At 43.6% G+C, this 25,159-nt stretch overlaps 1 protein-coding gene across 1 annotated transcript in view; it reads right to left on the bottom strand.

Annotated features, from left to right (window-relative positions):
- LOC114641103 (NACHT, LRR and PYD domains-containing protein 3-like) overlaps positions 1-25,159 on the bottom strand; it is an 81,117-nt gene that overhangs the window by 16,356 nt on the left and 39,602 nt on the right. The window contains exon 4 of the mRNA XM_051925212.1: positions 18,442-18,615. Coding sequence (XP_051781172.1) covers positions 18,442-18,615 — 174 coding nt within the window. The remainder of the gene's footprint in view (positions 1-18,441; positions 18,616-25,159) is intronic.

Below are 25,159 nucleotides of genomic sequence, written 5' to 3'. Positions count from 1 at the left end.
TTAAGGGCGTGTCAATGTTGCACCCTAACGCAAATTCTTTTTCTGCAGTTATATTCTTGAATAAAAGCACACTTGTTTTGTTATACTTGTACCTTTTGTGAAAGTGTTTATTTGATTGATATTTGGACTTCAGGCTTCACACATTATACACTTCATGTTTACATTTTGTCAATTATTACTAAAATATGAAAAACGTTTGTGTTTTCAAGATGTGTTTACATAGTGTAGCAGTAGAGGCCGCTATCGACCCCTTGAACCCTCAGGTACCATGTCAAACACCAGGTAAAAGTACAATTATTATTTATTTTATAATATAATGTGCACAATGTACACTACTCATATAATACAATAATCAATAATCAATCACTAATCCTCCTCTCCCAGATGTGTTGCCACCCTTCCTCCAAGCTCAGCTCACTCGTCTGGGGTTTCCCATAGTCCTTTATAGTCCCTGACCCAGAAGTGGATTCAGCCCTGCAATCCATGAGTCCTCATCAATTCTGGGTCAGATTAAAAGTCCTTTTCATCAACCCGGAAGCACATCGTTCCTTCCGGTCATGTGATCAGGATGCACTTCTGGGTTATAGGGCACGTAGCATTCTGCAAGCCTCCCTACAGCGGCTCCTGGTGGTCCCCATGGTATCCAGCAGGGTTGTTTATAAAAACTACAATGTCCATAAGGCCCTGCTGGAATTCGGGGAACTTCCATGCTGCTGGGAGGGCTCCATCTGGCGGCCTGGAGGTATGGACCAGAATATTTGGCCAGCCATCCCTCACAGTTACCTCCCCTTAGACCACTGGGGCAGAGCGTCCAGCCCCACGAGGGACGTCTTTCTCCAGGAGGACCCGTCAGTCGGGCCTTGGCTGCGCTGTCTAGACTCCCCAGAGAACCTAGGGAGAACGGTGTATCGGATGTCCCTCCGATCCCCTGTCCTCCGAGGACTAATTCACCATACGTGGCCTGGCCGATGACAGTCATAGCAAAGCCGTCGCCTTCCTGGTTGTCTTCCTTCGTGAGACTGGAAACACCTTGGGAACTCTGTCAACTCTGTCTCCACCCTTTCCTCCGCCAAGGGAGGTTTTATGGCCACCTCGGTGCTGTCAACCCTTTTTCTTACCTTGTCAGGAGACCCGCGTTTTATATTTGGGATCTCCTGCTTATTCTGGGGCTTGTGCACAGTTTGGGTCTCCCTATTGGAATAAGAGAGCTCCTTTGCTGTCTGCATGCCTGTTGACCTTAATCTACTCGGAGTCAGCATCTTCAGCACCTCATCACCCTGGGAGACAGTACTTTTCAACTGCTCCGGTTTGATCGACGCTTCCCCCGCCCCTTCTGTCACCACCGTCAACTCATTTACAGCACGGGTCGGGGTCTTGAGGTCTGAATCGCTCCAAGAAGCCACCTCATACAGCTGCCCCAGCTCGATAGTTCCTTCCCCCGACCACTCGGTTAGCGTTCTGCACTCTATTGTCGGGCACGCAGTGCTTTGGCACCCACTACTTATTAACCGTGGGCCCGGATCACACTGCGTTCCTATATGCTGTACGGTACCGATTCCACTCACCTGTACCACCACATCATTCATAACGGGAGCCTCTCGACCTAATCACTGCAGGTATCCTTGAAATCTTTTCAGTGGCGCTTCGGCTGTCGCTCCCAGCTCCTCCACTTGTTTCTTCAGCTCCATCAGGCCCTGGAAGAAACTGTACACGGGCTCGAGCAACTTCTTGAGATCTCGCAGTCCCACAAAGTCATTTAATTCGGCCTGAGGTAAGCTACCATCGCCATTTGCCTTACCTTCCGGCCAGGAGCCAATGGGCACGTCCGCTCCTGACAAGTGCTCGGTTGGGTCGCGCAAAGGCTCTTGGGAACTGAAGTTTTTAGAGGGGCGTGTGGCCGCTACCGGCCGACTGTGATCTGCCTTTTCTAATTTAACAGCAGACCATTCAGTCACATCCCGCTCCTCTTTATCATTATTTATATTCGGCGCTGCTTTGCTCGCCTCCCCCTTCCCTTTCAGGGAGTTCGGATCCGTCGGGGAATAAACAACCTCACTGACGGACCAATGTTGACTTTTTCCCGACATCCTTCGGGCAAAATCACGTGACCCGCTTCTGCGAATAAGCAGGTCTCTTCCTAGTCAGGTGATGCCATATTTTGCTGACAATATACCCAGACTGCCCCAGGATAGTCCACGTGACTGTTGTTGACAAATAGGCGTCCCCCTTGCAGACTCCTAGATAGGCTCACCTCCTCACTATCACGGCCATCTTGTCTTGGTATGAGGTATGTGTCCGTCTCATAGTCCGATTCGCGCCGACCAGCCTCTGCAAAATAAGAAAAGAAAGGTCCCAGCGCAACGGGCGTTGTCCCAGCACATACCTCCGACTTTTGATGGCTTGTTTCGAGCTCCAGTGAGGTAGTCCTCTGACAGTCCTTCTGTTGCCATAACGAACGGGCTCTCTCGGCAGCTATCAGGGCTCTGTCTTCCTCACTGCCCATCAGGTATGTCCACACTGTCGACGCCTCGTGTAGGGCATGATTCTTTTGGGAATGACCATTCTTTTTTCCTGACTTCCTTCCCATCTCGAACCAATATGAGACGAGGCTCATCACCGCCTTGCTGCTTGTAGAGTGTGGCGTTTCTACCTCCGTGCTCGTGACCAGTACCGTCTTAGGGTTTTCTGCCCACACAATTTTTACAAAACAGGTCCTCTGCCAAATTGACGGCCAGAGAATCCTGCCGACTACGCCAGTGTAGCAGTAGAGGCCGCTATCGACCCCTTGAACCCTCAGGTACCATGCCAAACACCAGGTAAAAGTACAATTATTATTTATTTTATAATAATAACGTGCACAAAGCACCCTCCACTCTACACTACTCATATAATACAATAATCAATAAACAATCACCAATCCTCCTCTCCCAGACGCGTTGCCACCCTTCCTCTCAGCTCAGCTCACTCGTCTGGGGTTTCCCATAGTCCTTTATAGTCCCTGACCCGGAAGTGGATCCAGCCCTGCAATCCATGAGTCCTCATCAATTCCGGGTCAGATTAAAAGTCCTTTTCTTCAACCCGGAAGCACGTCGTTCCTTCCGGTCATGTGATCAGGTTGCACTTCCGGGTTATAGGGCACGTAGCACTCTGCAAGCCTCTCTACAGCTGCTCCTGGTGGTCCCCATGGTATCCAGCAGGGTTGTTTATAAAAACTACAATGTCCATAAGGCCCTGCTGGAATTCAGGGAACTTCCATGCTGCTGGGATGGCTCCATCTGGTGGCCTGGAGGTGTGGACCGGAATATTTGGCCGGCCATCCCTCACAATAGATTGTTGTAGACATTAAAACACGCATGAAATGTATATATTCCATAAAACAATATAATATTTACCATCTACAACTCCAGGCAACTTACATGAAGGTAAACAGACTTGAGCTGAGAGAACTTTTTGCCCTTTCTGCATTGGTGGGGGGATGGTATAGCTGGCTGTTTGCTGCTTGTGCTTATTGACACATTTACAACACAAAAGACGCTGACAGAGAGGTGCAAAGGGATTTAAGGTGGGATGGATTTATAAGTTTTTTCGTAGGCTTTGGTAATTCTAGTGTTAAGAGAATTGTACAACTTTGATAGTGTAGGAGAAGCACCCCTTAAGGCTGTAGTCACGTTAGAGAGACATGAGGTTCAGACTGTCCACATGAGCTTATGTTGTGGTATTCAACAGTGCTGGGTACTTGATAATATACAAAATTGTATTCTTAAAATTGGTAAAAGTAGATACTGAGAAAAGTAGACACAATATTTTATTAAGTATTAATATGTAAGAGTTAGGAGTTAAAAGGCTCATGCCTACATATTATATTAGGGGTTCAAAATCCTAAAGTGCTAAAGTGCAGTGGATCTTTCATAAATGAATAAACAACCCATCCATGAAAACAGGTGATCACACAAAGGTTAAATCAAACAATAAATATTCCAATTAAAACAGGTTCAAATACCAGGCAGAATGTGTCCTTTCTTTAAAATAATTGCAACATCTCCCCTGCTTACTCCAAAAGTTTCTCAGCAGTGACAGGAGATTTCCACTGATAGGTTCATTCAATGCTTCATGGGCTGGCCACACACTCCTCTTCGGGATTTACTTTCCTGACTACATGTCTCCACTTAATCTATATATCTATTTATTTTATTTTTAATTTATATATTTTAAAGACCTTCTGTAAAAAGCCAAATTCACCCCTGGGGACAAATAAAAAAAAGGTTGTCTATTGTGATGAATGGCCAGCGTTTCAGTCGTCCCGGGACGCCCCTCAACAGAAGAAAAAACCTTTTTCAGGGCACTACATTCCCTGGGACGCTAGATGGCAACTCCCCTGGATAGAAATGGTTCCCTGGATTACTGCAGGGCAGCATGGGACATGGAGTCCGTCTCTTCAGCCCTGTTGGGTACCGTGGGTGCCGCCAGGGGGAACTCACCAAGAACCCGGGGACTATTACTATTATGCAAACCCGGAAGTACTTCAGGGTCACGAGGATGGAAGCCCGCAGTACTTCCGGGACACTTGAGGAAGGCTGATGTGGCATTTGACCCGGAAGAAGAGGAGTAACATTTCCGGGTCATGGACTATAAAAGGACTTTGGGAAACCCAGCAGAGAGAGCCAAAGTTGAGTGGTAGAGTGACGGAGCCGCTGGGTGGAGAGGAGGATTATTGTTATTGTTATTAATTATTGTTTATTATATTATTGGTGAATTGTGGAGTGTGCGGTGCTTTGGGCACTTTATTGAAGAAAAATATTAAAGAATATTCTTGGTGCTTTTAACGTGTGTCCTGGACGTCTGTCTGGTGGGTTCAATGGGGCAACAGCGACCCCTAGTGCCCAAACTATCTATCTATCTATCTATCTATCTATCTATCTATCTATCTATCTATCTATCTATCTATCTATCTATCTATCTATCTATGCTGACATGTGCATTCAAATGAAGTGGTTGGTTGCAAGTCACAAGAGATCAGGTTTTCACTATGGATGGTAATTGACTTCACTCCAATGGTTTCTTTTCCTAGTCAGGTGTGGCCTTTTATTCCAACTAGATTTTAATTTTTGTTTTTCAGTCAGCTTTGATTACTTTTCCACTCCTGCTAAGGTTTTAGATATTCTCTTCTTCTGCTGTAAAAGAACTTAATTTGTGCATGTGTGAGGTGCTCCAGTGCTTCCCTTTGTTATGTCTTCCACCTTTTTCCAGTAGAGGATGTACATAGAGGATCTGTGCTCTTTGATGCTCAAAGTGAGGTGCACTGGTGTGGTAAAAGGCACATTTGTCCTTAATAACCCTGATGTATCACTCAAATAAGCATTGAGGCATCCCCTCTACACTGTTCCAATGTTCTTCCATAGCACAGACTTCAGAAAGACTGTTCCATCACTCTGAAAAATTGCTGGTGGGCCCGCAACCCATAAGTCAAGCAATTAATCTGAAACAGCCCTTATGAAGTGTTAAGACTTTACTGAACCATTTTGCTCTACCTGTTGGTAATCTTGTATAAGGTCTACTTTGTTAAGTACTGTCTTTCCGGCAATAGTAGAAAAAAATCCCCATTTTGACACTGTTATGAGTTGAGTGTCTTCCAAATCAAAATAGGTAAGGCCTTCAAAAATAACCTTAAAAGCCTGACCTAGAAATATGGGAGGCTTAAGGCCTAAGTAGGCATCAAAACAAAGGCCAGACTTTAAATTCAACAAGAATAGAAAAGAATCTTAAACACCTCAAGAGAACCATACAAACTCAGACTAGTGGTAGAGATGTGTCCACAAGAATCTTCATAAAAGTGAAGATGTATTAACAAAAAATACAAACTAAACAATGTACTTCAAGGGACTGCATTTCTCATGAACCTTTATTGGACTGAGAGCAGTCACTCAATGGATATTGACTGGGAGCCACCTTCAAAATACAAGAAAAATGGCAGAAAAAAATATCTAAAACTTTAAGCAAAATAATTAACAAAACAGTTAAAAAAATACATATTTCTACAAATAATAAACATACAAAAAATATACAGATGATAATAATACAGGGGCAAAACATAAACAAAAAAGACAAAAAAGGAATTTAAATAAAAGCCAGGCTAGTGACCCTTGCTTAACAGATAGTGGTTACTTATCAGACTGAAACCGGAGGTTAATCACCCCCTATTATCCCCACATATCTTGACTTCACCATCATGTTTATTTACACACACTGTCAGACTGCTCATGCACTGTATTCCATGGGTGTGATTACTCCATGAACTTCAAATGTATCCATCTGATAGTTAACATCTTTTCTTAAAATATAAGGTGCTGGAGTTGCTGTGAAATGTTTAAGCCCTGCATTTCTTTCTACCTGCAGTTTTGCCTTAATACCTGAATAATAATAATAATAATAATAATAATAATACCTTAATTCCAGTCTCATGGATTTGTCTTACACAGTTGTTCATCTGATTTACCCTGACCAGTCCAGCCACAGAAGCTGAACCCAATTACATGCCATTAATGTAGGACCATTCCCTTTTGACACCAGTATCATCAAGTGCTTTGAACCTTCCATTGGGACTGTTTCAATAGGGGAACAGGTTTAGCACTATACATTTATAAGTTCAAAATGCAAGGCTCTAGTCCACACTTTTGAAATATACTACTTTTGCCTACTTCCAACCTGATTTTAACACAATACTTTTCAAAACTAGAGAAAAATAATGAATACTGTGTGTACATGAGTCAGAGTGGTGAGGGGCAGTGACACAGTTTATCAGCCTAATTTACCCAGCGAAACTCCCAACACCCAGACACACCACCTATATTCCCTGTTTGCTCATATTTATGATCTTTTCTTTCCTCTACTTTCATATTTTTTGTCCAAATCACAGTTCACAATCACACATGGACTCTGAAGCTCTGGACATTAAAGCACAGGTTCAGAACCCTCTGCTGACTCACTGTGTTATCACACACAAGTTGTTTAAACCTGTTTTTGCTGTAGCTTAAAAACATACAACCACAATGATGCTTGTGACTCAGGCGCTGCCACGAGTGGCAGCCTTTCCAGCAGCTCTGTGTATGACTTTATCTTTTTACCTTTTTTCTGTATTTTCCTCTATTTCACTGTTAACTACTACCACTTTCTTTTATGTGGAATTGTTCCCTGGACACTTTTACTTATACTATGTGGACATGGATTTTTACACACCGAGACTCGTCTATTCAAGTTGTCAACTTCAAGCGCTGAGAACAAATGCCATTGTCGGTATGGTTCCCTATTTACCCGATGCGGTAAGAAGGCGGTATCGTGGCAGCAGAGCCGGCACTAAGCTAAAAATGAAGCGGCTTGCAAGAAAGTGGTGTTTTAAGCCTTTGCTGCCTTCTGTGATCCTGGGAAATGTGAACTCAATATCAAATAAGATCGACGAACTGGCTGCGCTGGTGAAAAATGTCAGGATCTACAGAGAATGCAGTTTGTTGTGTTTTTGTGAAACGTTGCTAATTACCACCATTCCAGATGCTAACGTGGAGCTACCCGGGTTTAGCACAGTTAGAGCGGACAGAGACGCAAGTACCTGCGGGAAGCAGAAAGGCGATGGACTCGCTCTCTATGTCAATACAAGATGATGCAACGCTGGACATGTTAAAGTTAAAATCTCCACTTGCTGCAGGGACATCGAACTGTTGGCCGTAAGTTTGCGTCCCTATTACTTGCCCAGAGAGTTTGGACACGTCATTGTTGTTATTGTATACATTCCTCCTCGGGCGGACGTGGAGATAGCAAGTGATATCATCCATTCTACTGTTGCTAAGTTACAAACGCAGCACCCTGAGGCGCTTGTGCTAATTGCTGGAGACTTTAACCATGTGACGCTGGACAAAACATTACCTGCCTTCTCCCAGTATGTGGACTGTAACACCCGGGGAAATAAGACTATTGATTTACTGTATGCAAACGTTAAAGACGCATACAGCTCAACCCCGCTGCTGCGCTTCGGAAAGCAGATCATAACCTGGTTCAGCTTCAGCCTCTCTACAAACCAAAAGTGAGGGTCCTACCTACAACAACATGCTCATTCAGGAAGTGGTCCCCTGAGGCAGAGCTGTCTCTGAGAGACTGCTTTGAAACTACAGACTGGGATATCCTGCAGGGATCATATAGTGAGAACATTGAGGAGGTTGTTGACTGTACTACTGACTACATCAACTTCTGTATGGACATTGTAGTTCCAGTAAAAACAGTACGCTGATATGCTAACAACAAGCCATGGATTACAAGTGACATCAAGGGCCTTTTGAACCAGAAGAAAAGGGCTTTTAACCCCTTCACCGCCTTCTGCCGGATATATCCGGCAGCGCTGTTTTAATGCTAACGCCATACTGCCGGAATTATCCGGCACATTTGCCTGTGGTTATATGAATGCCTGGCAAGTAGTATAACTGACGGTTTGGCGTGGGTATTATTACTACGTTGTATTTCGACAAGTCTGTGGTTGTTTTGGCCGGTCATGTGACGTGATTCGCATGTAACAGCTGTGAATATGGCGAAACGTAAACTGACTTCAAGTGAGGCTTTGCAGGCGATTTTGGACAGTTCTGATCATGATTGTAGCAGTTCTGAAGAAGATTTTAGTGACAGTGATGAGCAGCAACGTGCGCTGCATGATATTGTGAATGAAGACGCATCGGATGACGGCGCTGAGTGGGTGTATCCCCAGCATCTCAGCTGGGCTGCTGCCCGTGGTGAACTACCTTTTCTGCATTCGTTTGAGGGAACGTGTGGCTTTATTGTTGATGTAAACAATTACACTGCTGAGCAGTTTTATGAGCTGTTTGTGTCACCTGATTTGATTAGACATTTTGTTCATCAGACAAATCTGTATGCAGCACAGTTTATTGAGAAAAATCCCAATTTACCTCCACATTCCCGTGTTCGTGCTTGGTTTGACACTGATGAAAACGAAATGAAAAAATTCATTGGGATTTTGATGTTGATGGGAATAATCAGAAAACCAGATATTGAGATGTACTGGTCTACAGATCCTATGTATGCAACACCTATTTTTGCAGCTGTCATGACACGTAACCGATTCTCTTTGCTGCTGAAATTCTTTCATTTGAATGACAACAGAAACGAGCCAGATAAGAAAGATCCAAACCGCGACCACTTGTTCAAGCTACGTCCTTTGATTGATCATTTATTTGAAGCATTTCAGTTGCCCTACATGCCAGGACCGTCAGTTGCAGTTGATGAAAGTTTATTGTCGTGGAAGGGCCGCTTACAGTTTCGACAGTATCTACCATTGAAAAGGGCACGGTTTGGTATCAAGATGTTTTGCTTAGCTGAGAATTCAGGTTACATTTATAGATTTCGTGTATACACTGGCAACTTGCACAACATTTAGTGGTCAATACTGCTTGAATAAATGTAAAAAATGTAAAAAAAATGTAAAAAAGTAAAAAAACAAAAATTGTTCAGATTTCGCCTGGCTTGGGGAATATTTAGGGAGTTGGCGGTTAAAGGGTTAAAGGCGGTGATCAGCATGAGCTCAAGCGTGTGCAGAAGTAACTCCGAGTCCAGCTCAGGGCAGCAAAGGAGCAGTACAGGAGAAAGCTGGAGCAGAAGTTGCAGAATAACAGCATGAAAGAAGTGTGGGATGGGATGAAGATCATCACTGGTTGCAGCTCGAAGCGGGGTGCCACCATCGAGAGAGACGTGAAGGAAGCAAACCAAATGAACAACTTCTTTAACAGGTTTGACCACCCAAACCCACTCTCACTCTCACCTCAGAGTACTGCACCCTCCACCCATCCTTCTGCTGATACCAGCATAGGAGAGACATCTCCACCCACAATTACAGCAGCGCAAGTGAGCAGACAGCTGAGGAAACTTCGTGCCAGAAAAGCAGTAGGTCTAGATGGAGTATCGCCATGACTGCTGAAGGCCTGTGTGTTGGAGCTGGGGAGTCCTCTACAGCGCATTTTCAACTTGAGCCTGGAACAGGGGAGAGTCCCGAGGCTTTGGAAAACATCTTGTATCATCCCAGTCCCAAAGGTATCACGTCCTGGTAAGCTGAATGACTTACAGCCTGTCGCTCTGACGTCACATGTGATGAAGACCATGGAGCGGCAGCTGCTTCACCATCTGAGGCCACAGGTCCAACACGCCCTCGACTCTCTGCAGTTCGCCTACCGGGAGAAGGTGGGAGTGGAGGATGCCATCATCTATATGCTACACCGATCCCTCTCCCACTTGGACAGAGGCAGTGGCACTGTAAGAATTATGTTTCTGGACTTCTCTAGCGCCTTCAACACCATCCAACCTGTGCTCCTTAGGGACAAGCTGACAGAGATGGGAGTAGATTCATACCTGGTGGCATGGATCGTGGACTATCTTACAAACAGACCACAGTATGTGCGTCTCGGGAACTGCATGTCTGATATTGTGGTCAGCAACACAGGAGCGCCGCAGGGGACTGTACTTTCTCCGGTCCTGTTCAGCCTATATACATCGGACTTCCAATACAACTTGGAGTCCTGCCACGTGCAAAAGTTTGCTGACGACACTGCTATCGTGGGCTGGATCAGGAGTGGGCAGGAGGAGGAGTATAGGAACCTCATCAATGACTTTGTTAAATGGTGCGACTTGTTAAATGGTGTGAAATCTAAATGGTGTGAAATATAAAGTATCTATCTATCTATCTAACTATCTAAACCACCTACAACTGAACACCAGCAAAACCAAGGAACTGGTGGTGGATTTTAGGAGACCCAGGCCCCTCATGGACCCCGTGATCATCAGAGGTGACTGTGTGCAGAGGGTACAGATCTATAAATACCTGGGAGTGCAGCTGGATGATAAATTGGACTGGACTGCCAATACTGATGCTCTGTGCAAAAAAGGACAGAGCCGACTGTACTTCCTTAGAAGACTGGCATCCTTCAACATCTGCAATAAAATGCTGCAGATGTTCTATCAGATGGTTGTGGCAAGTGCCCTCTTCTACGCGATGGTGTGCTGGGGAGGCAGCATTAAGAAGAAGGATGCCTCACGCCTGGACAAACTGGTGAGGAAGGCAGGCTCTATTGTAGGCAAAGAGCTGGACAGTTTGACATCCGTGGCAGAGCAATGGGCACTCAGCAGGCTCCTATCAATTATGGAGAATCCACTGCATCCATTAAATAGTATCATCTCCAGACAGAGGAGCAGCTTCAGCGACAGACTGCTGTCACTGTCCTGCTCCACTGACAGACTGAGGAGATCGTTCCTCCCCCAAACTATGTGACTCTTCAATTCCGCCCGGGGGGGTAAACGTTAACATTTAACATTATACAAAGTTATTGTCTGTTTTTCACCTGCATTATTATCATTCTTTAATTTAATATTATTTATTGTAATATTATTATACTGATATAAGCAAATTGACTAATATAAGTATGTGTATAAGCAAGAATATTTTAAATCAGGGTAACAACAACTGTTAACAAAATAAAACATAGCCAGACTGGTTATGGCTTTAAACAGCTGCAGTCCCAGAGGCTGACTGTATCCCTGAAAAGTTCTTTGCTTATTTACTTGTAGGATAATAGCTTAGTGCAAATGTCTGTGTTTGAGAAACTGTAAAAAAGTCATCACGTCCTGCTACGGGATATGAAAATATATTAAAATCAAGGATAAAGAGGGAGAGGGAACTGAGGTATTTTGTAAATTTACACACTTTCAGAGCAGATCCTAACCCCCTCTCCATCCCTCTTTTAATAAATTTATAGTTTTAAAAGATGCCCCCTTCAACTCTTCCATCAGAAATCTTCCTTTTCATTTTTGCCTGAGGAAATCTCATCTGCAACAAAGGAGATAAGTCACCTGTAAATCAAGTGCATGGAGATTTACTCCACCCAGACTTTATCACTCCATGGGTTGCTTTATATTTGACTGCTGTATTAAATGTCTGGATTTAAAAATAACAAAGTCTCTGGCCATTCTAATTTTGTTAGTGTTCACATTAGGAATAGATGCAAATACGTTTTGGAAGATAGCTCTATTGCTCATGTTAGGTGCATAGATATTAATCAAAACCATTTTAGTATTAGAAAAATTGCCCTTCACCACTACATATCGCCCTTCAGAATCAGATATTGCATTTGACACTACAAATGGAATATTTCTATGTATTAAGAATCCCTCACCCCTGTTTTTTTGAATATCTGAAGTGAAAAATTTGGCCAGACAATCTCTTTTTGCAACCTAAACTGGTCATTTCTTAATAATTTAGTCACCTGTAAATATTCTACCTTGGCATTTAGAATTATTACATGTGATAGTACTTTCTTTCTCTTTAATTCATGATTGAGACCCTTGACTTTCCAGCTCACAAAATTCACTAAAGCAGAACATCATAAACTTAATCTTAAAAACTTTTAATTTACTGGTTTCTCAAATCCCATCGTAACTAAAGTAGCACGTTAGCACGCTTCATATTCTATGTCTTCTTCAATGTGCTCTATGTGTGTGAATCACTACTTGCTTCTTAAAGGGGCTTTCTCTTATGCCGACAGGACACAAAATACATTACATTCATGATATTACAGCTCTCTGAACAATTTAAATACTAAAATGTATACTTGATGTCGTTTTCATGATGAAATGAATTAAAGTATGTATTAAACATGGGGGCATGGTGGTGCAGGGGTAATAATGAGCTGGTTCCCTGTCCAGAGATTGTTCCTGCCTTCTGCAAGATGCTTGCTGTGCCGTGCGTGCCCCTCGATGAAATGATTTAATGCAGCAGTACTGTCTCTTTCAAACGTACTAAGCCCCAATTTCTCCTTCCTTTTCTTTCTCCAAGTAACCAATCACCACACAACCAGCTCTTTAATAAATGTCACGTAATCTGTAAGCTTAGAGCACCGATTCTTCAAAACTTTTAAGGAACATTGAAATATCTTCATAGTGCATGTTGTATGAGTATGTGAATTAATTGGGCTTAATAAAGTATCTATCTATCTATCTATCTATCTATCTATCTATCTATCTATCTATCTATCTATCTATCTATCTATCTATCTATCTATCTATCTATCTATCTAATTTTTCCATTCATCTACTGATCCAGGGTCATGCCAGTCCCAGCAAGTATACAGCGAGAGGCAGGAATGTTTAATAACAGTATACATTATTTAAATAAAGTTAAAAATGTATCTGTATAATGTAATATATATACTTTACTGCATTTCATCTGAAAAATGATATCGAGAGCTCCAAGAAGATAACACCTGGAAATCTAAATCATCTTAGAATCCAGTTGTCATCATCTGTTAATATGTGCTCTCTTCTGTTGAATTGAATTGAATTCTTTTATTGTTATTGTATGGTACAATGGGATTCAATATGCAAATCCTCCATAAACTTATTTTCCTATAAAACTGTAAAATAACAATAATAATAATAATAATACGATAAAAAACAATGAAAAATATACAATATGAAAGCATAAGTGGCTCAGGTTGTGCAATATTACAACTGTAATGCAAGTTTATAGTGAGGTACTTGTACTTATAAGTATAAACAGTTCTACCATGAGCACTTGAAGGACTGATTGAGTGCATTTATATCTCTTGGGATGAAACTGTTTCTGAATCTCAAGGTTCATGCAGGAAAGGCTCTGAAGTGTTTGCCGAATGGAAGAAGTTCGAATAGACTCTGCGCATGGCTGAGGCAGTGTGTGCTAGTTGCTGTACCCCGAGAATTTTCTTCAGTCCTGACACAATCTGCGGTAGAGCTTTCCGATCAGCTGCTGTAGAGCTGTGATTCCACACTCAGATACACTGGGTTAGAATACACATTGGTGGAGAGTAACAACACTACAGCAGCTATGGTATTTGGATTAGTTTGGAAATTCTGTGCACCATTATGTGGTTACAGGTTGATTACAATCAGATGCCTTAAACTAATAAATGATATGCAGTTAATTTCAGCATATTTGATAAAACCACGTCAGGGATGTGAATCTAAAACATAAAGGGAAACCACACAGGAACAGTAGCACTGATTTGATGTTGGGTGCCGCCAGTTTGTAGAGCTGAGCCAAAAACTTGCGGATGCTACGGTGTGACCTGGTGTGAGAATGTACATGGCTTTATGCCAAGTTTAGTTTTTATACATCGAGATGTGAGTGTAGAAATGGGCGTACGCAACATTTTTGTGCGTTTGCACCATTTATACATGAGGCCCCTGGTACAACACACCTCCCAGAAGCAGGTCAGGGTAAACAGTCCTTCAGCCCGGAAGCATGTCGTTCCTTCCTGTCAGGTGATGCTGACGCACTCCCGGGTTATAGGGCACATAAGAGCCCACTAGCCCCCCTACAGCGACTCCCGGTGGCCCCCAAGGTATCCAGCAGGGCTGTGTATACAAACTACAAAGTCCATGAGGCCCTGCTGGAACTCGGGGCACGATTATGCTGTCCGGAGGGCTCCTCCTGGCAGCCTGGGGGTAGCGACCGGAGTCTGTAGCCGGTCGTCCATCACAATATATATACATATATATTGTTACGCAAGAGCGCTTGGGGACCAGCTAATTGACCCGGGTTGTTGCGTAAAACATCCCGAGAGGAAGCTACGACAGTGTACTAATCCTTGTCTCTTTACTTCCTCAGAAAGGCAGAGGCGGCGGAGCCATAAAGAGTGCCCGGAAAACTCCAGGAAACGCACACTTCAAGGTTCCTTCCTTTCCTCTGATGACCCGTGATGACGTCATGTTCCCAGAATCCACCGCACCTCTTCCCAGCATCCCTCACGTTATTTCCTGTCTCCCATTATAAAATGTCCGTCCTCCCTACATTGACTGTCTTTTGAGCTTTTTTGAAACGAAATACAGTAATCCCTCACTTATCGCGGGAGATAGATTCCAAGGCTGACCACGATAACTGAATTTCCGCGAAGTAGGGACACCATATTTATTTAATTATTTAACGTGTATTTGGACGTTTTTAAACCCTCCCTGTATTGTTTACAACCCACCCTTTCCTCTATTAATAACAGGGACAACTGTTAAGCAATATGGAATCGGTAGATAAGTTTACACTTACTGTATAGCGAAGTACACGTAGCTATATATGACGTGATGATGGTGATGAATATACTGCGCAGTAAAAATGATGACGATGAAGGTGATAATCCCCTGAATGCAGTAGCAAGAGCACGTTAATGCTGAATGAGTGAGATGAGACTTCCTGGTTAATGCAGCACTCCATCGCTGAGCCAATCAGCAGCACACAGGAACTTAACTGCGTGCTCTGATTGGGTAGCTTCTCAGCCATCCGCCAATAGCATCTCTTGTATGAAATCAACTGGGCAAACCAACTGAGGAAGCAAATACCAGAAGTAAAAAGACCCATTGTCCGCAGAAACCTGCGAAGCAGCGAAAAATCCACGATATATATTTAGATATGCTTACATATAAAATACGCGAAGTCGTGAATCCATGAAAAGTGAACCGCGAAGTAGCGAGGGATTACTGTAGACCTTAATTTTGCAATATACGGGGCTAACAACCCCAAACCTTTATGCTTGTTTGTTGATTTATTCACAATACATATATATATATATATATGTATATATATATATATATATATATATATATATATATATACAGTGGAACCTCGGTTTGCGAGTAACTTGGTTTACGAGCGTTTTGCAAGACGAGCAAAAATTTTTAATAAATTTTCACTTGATAAACGAGCAAAGTCTTGCAGTACGAGTAGTTTGTCTGCTGAGCGTCATGTGATCACAACTGAGCTGATGGTTCTTCTCTCTCTCTCACTGCAGGAGTCGGCGTGCCTCACTCATATAGTCAACATCCGTACGAGCGTATAGTGTTTACGACAGCATTAGCATTGCAACTGTGTGTGCACGCGCGTGCTCGTGTATGTGTGTGCATGTGTGTGCTCGCGCGCGCGTGTGTGCTGTGACGTGCGAGTCCCCGTCTTGCACCCTAAAACACGAATCTGAGTCTCAGTACTTTAGCAACACCAGTTTTATTCAGCTTGAAACTGTAACAGCGCAGTTATTTATACACAGACACAGCAGTCAGGGAAGGCCCTGCACATTTATAATGTTCCTTGTTCCTTGTATCACCCATTGATGGCAGGCACTTATAGCATGTCCGCGATCTTTTCAGATTCGCTTTTACGGAGAACTGCTACAGCGCTGAGAGACTGCGATTGCTTTGGGACGCTTTTCCGCGTGTCGTCCCATTGGGTGCAATCCCACAAGAGTTTAGAAACTAACCAGCCATGATTCTTTTCAAAGGTAAAGTGCAAGTTAATTTGTTTTATGTATTTTTACTTCATATTTTGTATTAATCATTTTTATATGAATAGTTTTGGGTTGTGGAACAAATCATCTGAGTTTACATTATTTCTTATGGGGAAATTCACTTTGATATACGAGTGCTTTGGACTACGAGCACGTTTTTCGGAACGAATTATGCTCGCAAACCGAGGTTCCACTGTATATATATATATATATATATATATATATATATATATACAGCATATATATATATATATATATATACAGTATATATATATACTGTATATATACATATATATATATATATACTGTATATATATATATATATATATATATATATATACTGTATATATATATATATATATATATATATATATATATATATATATATATATATATATATATATATATATATATACTGTATATATGTATTAGTTTCAGTTTTAGTTTTAGTTGTATTAATTCTAGTATTATACTGTATTATGGTGCTTAGCATTGTGTCACAATCAGGCAGCACTGCAGACTTTGTGGTTTAGATGTCATATTTGTTCAATATTAGCAGATGCCTCCAGGTCTGTTCTGTTAGAAACAAGCAAAATAGAACCAGATATAAAGATGAACAATTTCATGAGATGCTTACATTTTTGATCATTTGTGCTGACCAAAATGTCCTTTTGTATACAAATTATCAATCAGCCTGAGATCTAACTTGAACACAGGGTTGCCCTTGTTAGATTTCAAATTCCCTTTGTGCCTAATGCACACTTATTTACACACTAATACATGAAGTGTCTGTGTCCATGCACTTGTGGGAATCACTGTGTAAATTTTAAAATCAAATCAAAATCATCCTGTATTTCTTCTGTGGCATTTCTGGTCCACCTTCTGATGATTGAGTTTGACAATTTCAGTTGTGAAAAGTCATGGAGTGACCAGAGTGGCAAGGGAAGCATATTGTGTAGTGAGATCGGGGCACTTAAAGGCCATAAAGAGATGCCCACAACATGTGCTAAAGCAGGCTAATCATACATAACACTGGTCAGTAGAATGTACAAAGAGTTCTCTGAATGTGCTGAATTAGATGCTTATTCATGAGTGAGGTTATTAAAGCTTATTAAGATAACCTGAAACTAGAAACACTGTTGGCCAAGATGAGATGTTGACTTTTCTCAAGTAAAATGCCTCCATACTTCATTGAAAATTGAAAAATCAAAAGTTGAAAATCCCACAAACAAACTGTAAGACAATTGCATTGTTCCAACGGCTTCTTTTCAGCTATATATGTGTATACACTATGCAGTGCATACCGTCATGTATATATAGGGTGAGAGGTCCGGTTTAAAGCAAGTTCAGTCTGTCATTTCTTTTGAACCATGTCTTTAGTTTTAACATCTCCACCAAGGTTAATTCAGGCAGATATGTGCAGGTCCAGGTATGAGCTGAAATTCTAAAAGAAAAGAGGGCATCTGTGACACCACTTGAGCCATCCGCTCACCTGTGGTCACTCCCAGTGTCTCTCACCTTACTGTCCTCATGATCTTCAGTGCTCATCCTATCACCTTTCCTCTCTTTGACTTCTCCTTCTGTCTGTGACTGGTTGGTCATTTCTATTACCACTCTCCACCTTTCTTTCTGTTCCTTCTCTGTCCACCTCCTCACTGCCCTCTTCTGTCATTGTCCATTTTCTTTCCTTTTCTTTTCTGCTCCCGCAAAACAAACTTTATAGAGGACATCAAAGGGAGGGGAGTGTGTAGGAAGGAATTGACAATGGAGCACAGTGACAAGGACATGATGATCTCATGGGATTTTGGGAAGAGAAATGAAACAACAGATTGGACAGGCAGGATGACACAAGGATGATAGAAATCACTGTGGGGAAGGGGCTCATGTTCACAATGCAGTGGTTTTGAATTTAATATTTAAAGGGAAATCTCCTTCTGTGTCCACATCACATCCGTCTGCCTGTTCTCATAATACACTGCAGAGTGATGGTATTCTAGTTTTAAGAAAGTCACATTCAGAAAGTCAAAATAAAATACAACAAAATAAAATTCACCAAACACACACATACACATCCACTCACACTCACTTGTTGTTGACTCACCTCAGTTTCTCTAATTTGCAGTTTTCATTCCTTAGTCCCTCACACAGCGGATCCACTCCTGAAACCCCCAGGCTGTTGTCACTCAACCACAGTTCAGTTATTTGTGAGTGTGGAGAAGAAAGGACTGAGGAGAAAGCTGAGCAACATCTGGAGGTGAGATGACAATAAGACAGGCTGTGGAGAAGAAGAGAGAGAAGTTAGGACAAGTGGATAGACAGACAGACAGCACAAAAGTAACCCAAACAAACTTCAGGTTGTGACAAAGACTCACTGACTATGCTGGCCATGATGTACATCCATCACTGGACTCGTGTTGCCTGTTTGTCAGACATGTCAGTAAGAAATTGACTAGTGCTTTTTTCTTTTTTTTGACTGTGAGTTAAGATTATGATTTATGATTTATGGTTTTGATGCTAAACTTTTTAATCTTTCCAACTATGATCTCTACTTCTTGATTCATATCTTTCTCCTAGTCTTTTTTCTTTCTGCCATTTTCATGTTAGGCAAAATATTACCTTAGATCATTTAAAATGAGTGATTGTGAGAAAAGATTGGACTTCAAAGATATTAAGGACCTCCAGGGAGAGGTTAAGATTTATTAAAACAAGTGACGTGTTTCTCCACTGGAATCTGCACTTATATTTTTATCTAAAAAGATTTTTACTCTGGAAATCAAAGGCAATCTAGGTGGTAATATTGTATTCAAAATGCTACATGAATTAACCAAACCTGGTGCAATGGAGACAGCCTTATTGTGCACCTGGTTTTAGGGTCAATGGGTCACATTTGTGTTTGTCCAACTGTCTGTCCAGTTTACTGTCCATCATAAAGTATGTGATCCACTGACCAACTGAGCAGGACACATGAGGCACATAAACAACACCATCACGAATGTCCAAGCCAGTCACAATGTCAGTAGATGAAGTTCAGGTTGTCACACACGTGCGAGTAGGAGGACATTGTGTGGACCAAGTAAAGGTAATTCCACGCCAGGCCAGGGGAGGGCGGGGTGCACTAAACCTTCTCCTGTTGTCTCTGCAGACCAGCCACGGGAAAACCTATCTGAATCAAGAATGTCACTTCCTGTTCCGGCGCCTAGATGAATGTCACTTCCAGTTCTGGCACCCAGGCTGATGTCAGAAAAACATCACTTCCGGTTACCCTACATCACTTCCTGTCTGACCACTTAAAACCGCCATCTTTTCCAATCTTCATCAGTTCTGTCTTGGACTCAGTACGATCAACAACTCTGTTGAATGAAAAGAAAACCTTTGCAGCTAAGAACATTATACGGGTGGCTGCCCCAAACTTTTTTACGTGTATCGAGTCTGTTCCTTTTACAGTGGCATAGCTGGCAGGATGATGGCCTCCTGGAGAGATTGGAAGCCAAACCTAAACCTAGGCTCGACACACGTTTATAATCCAACAAAATATCAGATGGGTAAGTACCGCTCCAGAGTTGCCGAGTGGGTGTCAGTCGGGGCGTGTCGGGGAAAGCTTGAATATGCTTCGACCCATCATCCTGTTAAAGGTCCGGGGAAAAATAGCCCCGGGACCCACAGGCTAGAGCCAAGTGCATCAGGGAGCGCATTGAGTACTTATTATGGCCTCCAGGGTGTGGGGACTGCCCATACATATCCCACGATGGGCAAGCCCTTTAATAAAGGTGGGAGAAACCCAGGCTGGCAGGTGAGAAACATAATGGCCTGGACATATAACCCCGCTAAGGCAACTAAGAAACAGGCCATTGCTTTGTGGGCTAAGGTGGTTGGTTGGTTACAACCCCGTAAAAAATCCAGCCACCAAATAGCGGAGCAAGTGGCTTGCATCCTATTCCTCAGAAGCCTACCCGGAAAAATTGCCCAGCCGGCCTGGGATTAAACAGATATTGTCTCGCTAGCTGAGATAATAGATCACCTCAGGGCAGAAACCGGCTTGGGAGTGTCAGAACGGGACTCGTGTGAACGCAGGTGTGCTTGTGTCCCTAATACAGAGTCCCGCGGCTATAATGCAAAGCATGTTCGAGTAAACCCTGGGACGCACCGGCAGACCCTGCAAGGCGACGAAGGGGTCTGCGGGGGATGTGGGAGGAGGCACGGTGCGCACTCGCTAATCCACTGGCCTGCCCACATACGGGAAAAGTGCTAGTCAATGGAATTAAAGTTATCGCTTTATTTGATTCCAGCAGTAACATTTCCATTGTTGCTGACCATTTGATATTACCGCGACAATGGTGTAAGATTAAGACCCGCATTACCTGTATTCACGGGGATGTCCGGTATTATCGATCCGCCAACTGCTTTATCTGTCAGGACAGCATAGTTAAGAAGTTAACTGTGGCAGTGATGAATAATCCTCCCTTCCCCGTGATTTTAGGAAGAGATTGGGTCGACATAAATAGCGGTGATAAAGGCACTTCTTCTCCTCGTTCACTAGTTCTAGTCACAGACGCGAATTCAGCACCCTCAATTTCCTCCATGCCGTGTATACATCCGGCTGAGGAGCGGACTTCGGCCTCTAGTGATGACGAAGAAACACCCGGGACGTCACAACCCGAGACGTCATTAGCAGGCGCTGAGACGACTCGGGACGAAAACCCGCCCCTTGAGGTCGAATCCGATCCTCTCTCACGTCTGCAGTGTCAATTCAGGCAGACGCCGGCTTCATTTAAAAGGGAGCAATGGAATGATGACTCCCTTAAATTTGCAAAGAATGCAGTCTTTCTGATAGATGGCCAATGCACCTCACATCCAATGCCATAGGGTCCTCACTTTGTGCTCAATAATGATCTGTTATATCGGGTGGCAGAGCATGAGGGACAGATGAGGTCGTTGTTGTTAGTACCACGTATTTACCGGCGACAGGTCTGTGAACTAGCACATACCCATCTGCTGGGAGCCCACTTGGGCCCCGAAAAAACACTAGAGAGAATTAAGCTCCGATTTTTTTGGCCCGGGATTAACGAGGATGTTCGCCACTTTTGCACATCCTGTCTGGAATATCAATTGAGGCAAATTCCTAGGAGGGACCGTGCTCCTCTAGCTCCCTTATCCTTAATTGATATCCCTTTTGAACGTATTGGGGTCAACCTGGTGGGACCCCTAGAGCCCTCCGCCAGAGGTCATAAATACATAATGGTCCTGGTAGATTATACTACCCGATTTCCAGAGGCTGTTCCGTTGCGCTCAGCTACTTCTAAAGCTATCGCACGGGAATTAGTGGGTGTATTTGTGCGTGTCGGAATCCCTAAAGAAATCCTGACGGATCAAGGGACTCCTTTTACCTCGCAGACGTTCAGGGAGACTGCCAAGCTACTTCAAATAAAACATTTAAAGACTTCGGTATATCATCCTCAAACCGACGGTCTTGTAGAGAGGTTTAATCAAACTCTCATACAGATGTTGCATAAGGTAGTCAATGAGGACGGAAGGAACTGGGATCAGCTTCTCCCCCTCGTCCTTTTTTGCATATCGGGAAGTCCCACAAGCCTCCACAGGGTTCTCACCTTTTGAATTGCTATATGGATGACAACCCCGGGGCATATTAGATGTTTTAAAGGAAGGATGGGAGGAAGAGGCACTCCCGTCAACAAACATATTAGAATATATCGCGCAGTTACGCGATAGATTTGAGAAAATTAGACCCATATTGAAAACGCACATGGAAAAGGCGCAAGCAGCTCAGGCCCGATGTTATAACCGTGGTACGTCTCTACGGGAGTTCCGCCCGGGAGATCGTATCATGGTTTTAGTTCCTACCTCTCATTCCAAATTACAGGCTCATTGGCTAGGCCCTTAGGAAATTAAGGAGAGGAAGGGGCTGGTCGATTATTTGGTGAAACAACTGAATCGTTGACCCAGCGAGCGGATTTACCATGTCAGTCTGCTGAAACCGTGGAAGGACAGGAATTGCAAGCCCTCCTCCGGACAGCTCCACTCTCTCTTCGCTCAGCAATTACACTGTCAGGAGCTCGAAGCAGTTATCCTGTCTGTCCCTGAGGTAGTCAGTGAAACTCCAGGTCGGACCTCCTTGGTTGCGCATGACATTGTGACGGAACCTGGGGTTATAGTCCAAGAACGCCCATACAGACTTCCCGAAGCAAAGAAGGCTGAAGTGGAGTTTGTGATCAGACGAATGCTGGACCTAGGTGTGATTGAAGAAAGTTATAGTCCCTGGTCCAGTCCTATCGTTATGGTCAGTAAGCCTGATGGAAGTTGGTGGTTCTGCAATGACTTCTGTCGGCTTAACCAAGACTCCCAATTCAACGCCTATCCGATGCCGCGAGTGGACGACCTCCTCGAGCGGCTAGGTCATGCCAAATTTTTGACTACTTTAGATATGACTAAGGGGTATTGGCAGGTTCCCTTAACGGACTCCGCTAAGGAAAAGACAGTGTTCAGCACCCCTAGCGGTCACTGGCAGTATCGTGTCCTCCCATTTGGATTACATGGGGCACCTGCGACCTTCCAACGTCTGGTGGATCCAGTGCTATGGCCCTACCAGGTCTATTGTGCCGCCTACCTGGATGACGTAGTCATCTATTCCGACACCTGGGAGGAACATGTAGTGCAGGTTTACACGGTTCTCCTGACGCTAGCGAAGGCTGGGCTTCGTATCAACCCTCAAAAATGCTACTTTGGGATGAACGAAACCCGATATTTGGGCTACCTAGTAGGAGGAGGACTAGTGAAACCACAATGTACCAAAATCAAAGACATCTTGGAATGGCCCCGTCCGATGGTCAAGAAACAGGTGCAAGCCTTCTTAGGTCTAGCCGGGTTCTACCGCCGGTGCCCCGCTTCTGTGAGAGAGCAGCACCCTTGACGAACTTAACAAAGAAAAGGGCCCCTTTAAATGTGGTGTGGACCGAGGAAGCAGAACAAGCATTCTGTGACTTGAAACGGGCCCTTACCTCGGCACCTATATTACGTACTCCTAACTTTTCTTTACCATTTATTCTCCAGACCGATGCTTCGGACACAGGTTTAGGTGCCGTGTTGAGCCAAAGCATCGATGGTGTTGAGCATTCCATGAAATACTTGAGCTGGAAACTGCTGGATCGGGAGACAAGGCATGCAGCGGTGGAGTGGGAAGCCTTGGCCATCAAATGGGTAGTAACCCACCTGTGGTACTACCTGCTGGGCCGGGAATTCACCTTAGTGACGGACTATGCTGCCCTCCAATGGATGGCCCTTCATCGGGATTCGAATCCTCGTGTCACCAGGTGGTTTTTGGACCTGCAGCTGTTTAAGTTTACTGTTGTTTATCGCCGAGGCTCCCTACAGGCCAACGCTGATGCTCTCTCCCGTATACACGACCTCTCGGTTTGGGTCGCCCGACCCGATGGGTCTGGGCTAACAGGGGGGTCCTGTCACGCACGAGCGCTTGGGGACCAGCCGAGAGGGAGATACGACAATGTACTAATCCTTGTCTCTTTACTTCCTCAGAAAGGCAGAGGCAGCGGAGCCATAAAGAGCGCCCGGAAAACTCCAGGAAACGCACACTTCCGGGTTCCTTCCTTTCCTCTGATGACCCGTGATGACGTCATGTTCCCAGAATCCATTTCACCTCTTCCCAGCATCCCTCACGTTATTTCCTGTCTCCCATTATAAAATGTCCATCCTCCCTACATTGACTGTCTTTTAAGTTTTTTGGAAACAAAACTGACCTTTATTTTGCAGTATAGTTTGTCTGCTGAGCGTCATGTGATCACAACTGAGCTGATGGTTCTTCTCTCTCTCTCACTGCGGGATTGTGGGCAATCGTCTCCTATTCTCCATCTGAGTTGGCGTGCCTCACTCATATAGTCAACATCCGTACGAGCGTATAGTGTTTACTACAGCATTAGCATTGTGACTGTGTGTGCCCGCGTGTGCTCGTCTGTGTGTGTGTGTGTGTGTGTGTGTGTGTGTGTGTGTGTGTTCGCGCGCGCGCGTGTGTGCTGTGACGTGCGAGTCCCCGTCTTGCACCCTAAAACAGGAATCTGAGTCTCAGTACTTTAGCAACACAAGCTTTATTCAGCTTGAAACAGCAACAGCGCGGTTATTTATACACAGACACAGCAGTCAGGCAGGGCCCTGCACATTTATAATGTTCCTTGTTCCTTGTATCACCCATTGACGGCAGGCACTTATAGCATGTCCGCGATCTTTTCGGATTTGCTTTTACGGAGAACTGCTACAGCGCTGGGAGACTGCGACTGCTTTGGGATGCTCTTGCGTGTCGTCCCGTTGGGTGCAATCCCACAAGAGTTTAGAAACTCACTCACACCAGCCATGATTCTTTTCAAAGGTGAAGTGCAAGTTAATTTGTTTTATGTATTTTTACTTTATATTTTGTATTAATCATTTTTATATGAATAGTTTTGGGTTGTGGAACAAATCATCTGAGTTTCCATTATTTCTTATGGGGAAATTCACTTTGATATACGAGTGCTTTGGACTACGAGCACGTTTCTGGAACGAATTATGCTCGCAAACCGAGGTTCCACTGTATATATATATACAGTATATATATATATATATATATATATATATAATATACAGTATATATATTTATAGCATCAAGTCAATGAAACTTCTGGTTTATTGATCTAGTCAGTTAAGTACCCAAGGGGGATGTTAATCAGTTTCAGCTGCTTTGGTGTTAATGAAATTAACAACAGAGGGGCAACAATGAGACAACCCCCAAAACAGGAATGGTTTAACAGGTGGAGGGA

This window comes from Erpetoichthys calabaricus, chromosome 1, assembly GCF_900747795.2.
Source record: "Erpetoichthys calabaricus chromosome 1, fErpCal1.3, whole genome shotgun sequence".
NCBI classification, from domain to species: Eukaryota; Metazoa; Chordata; class Cladistia; order Polypteriformes; family Polypteridae; genus Erpetoichthys; species Erpetoichthys calabaricus.
This window is presented reverse-complemented; position numbering and strand designations above follow the sequence as displayed.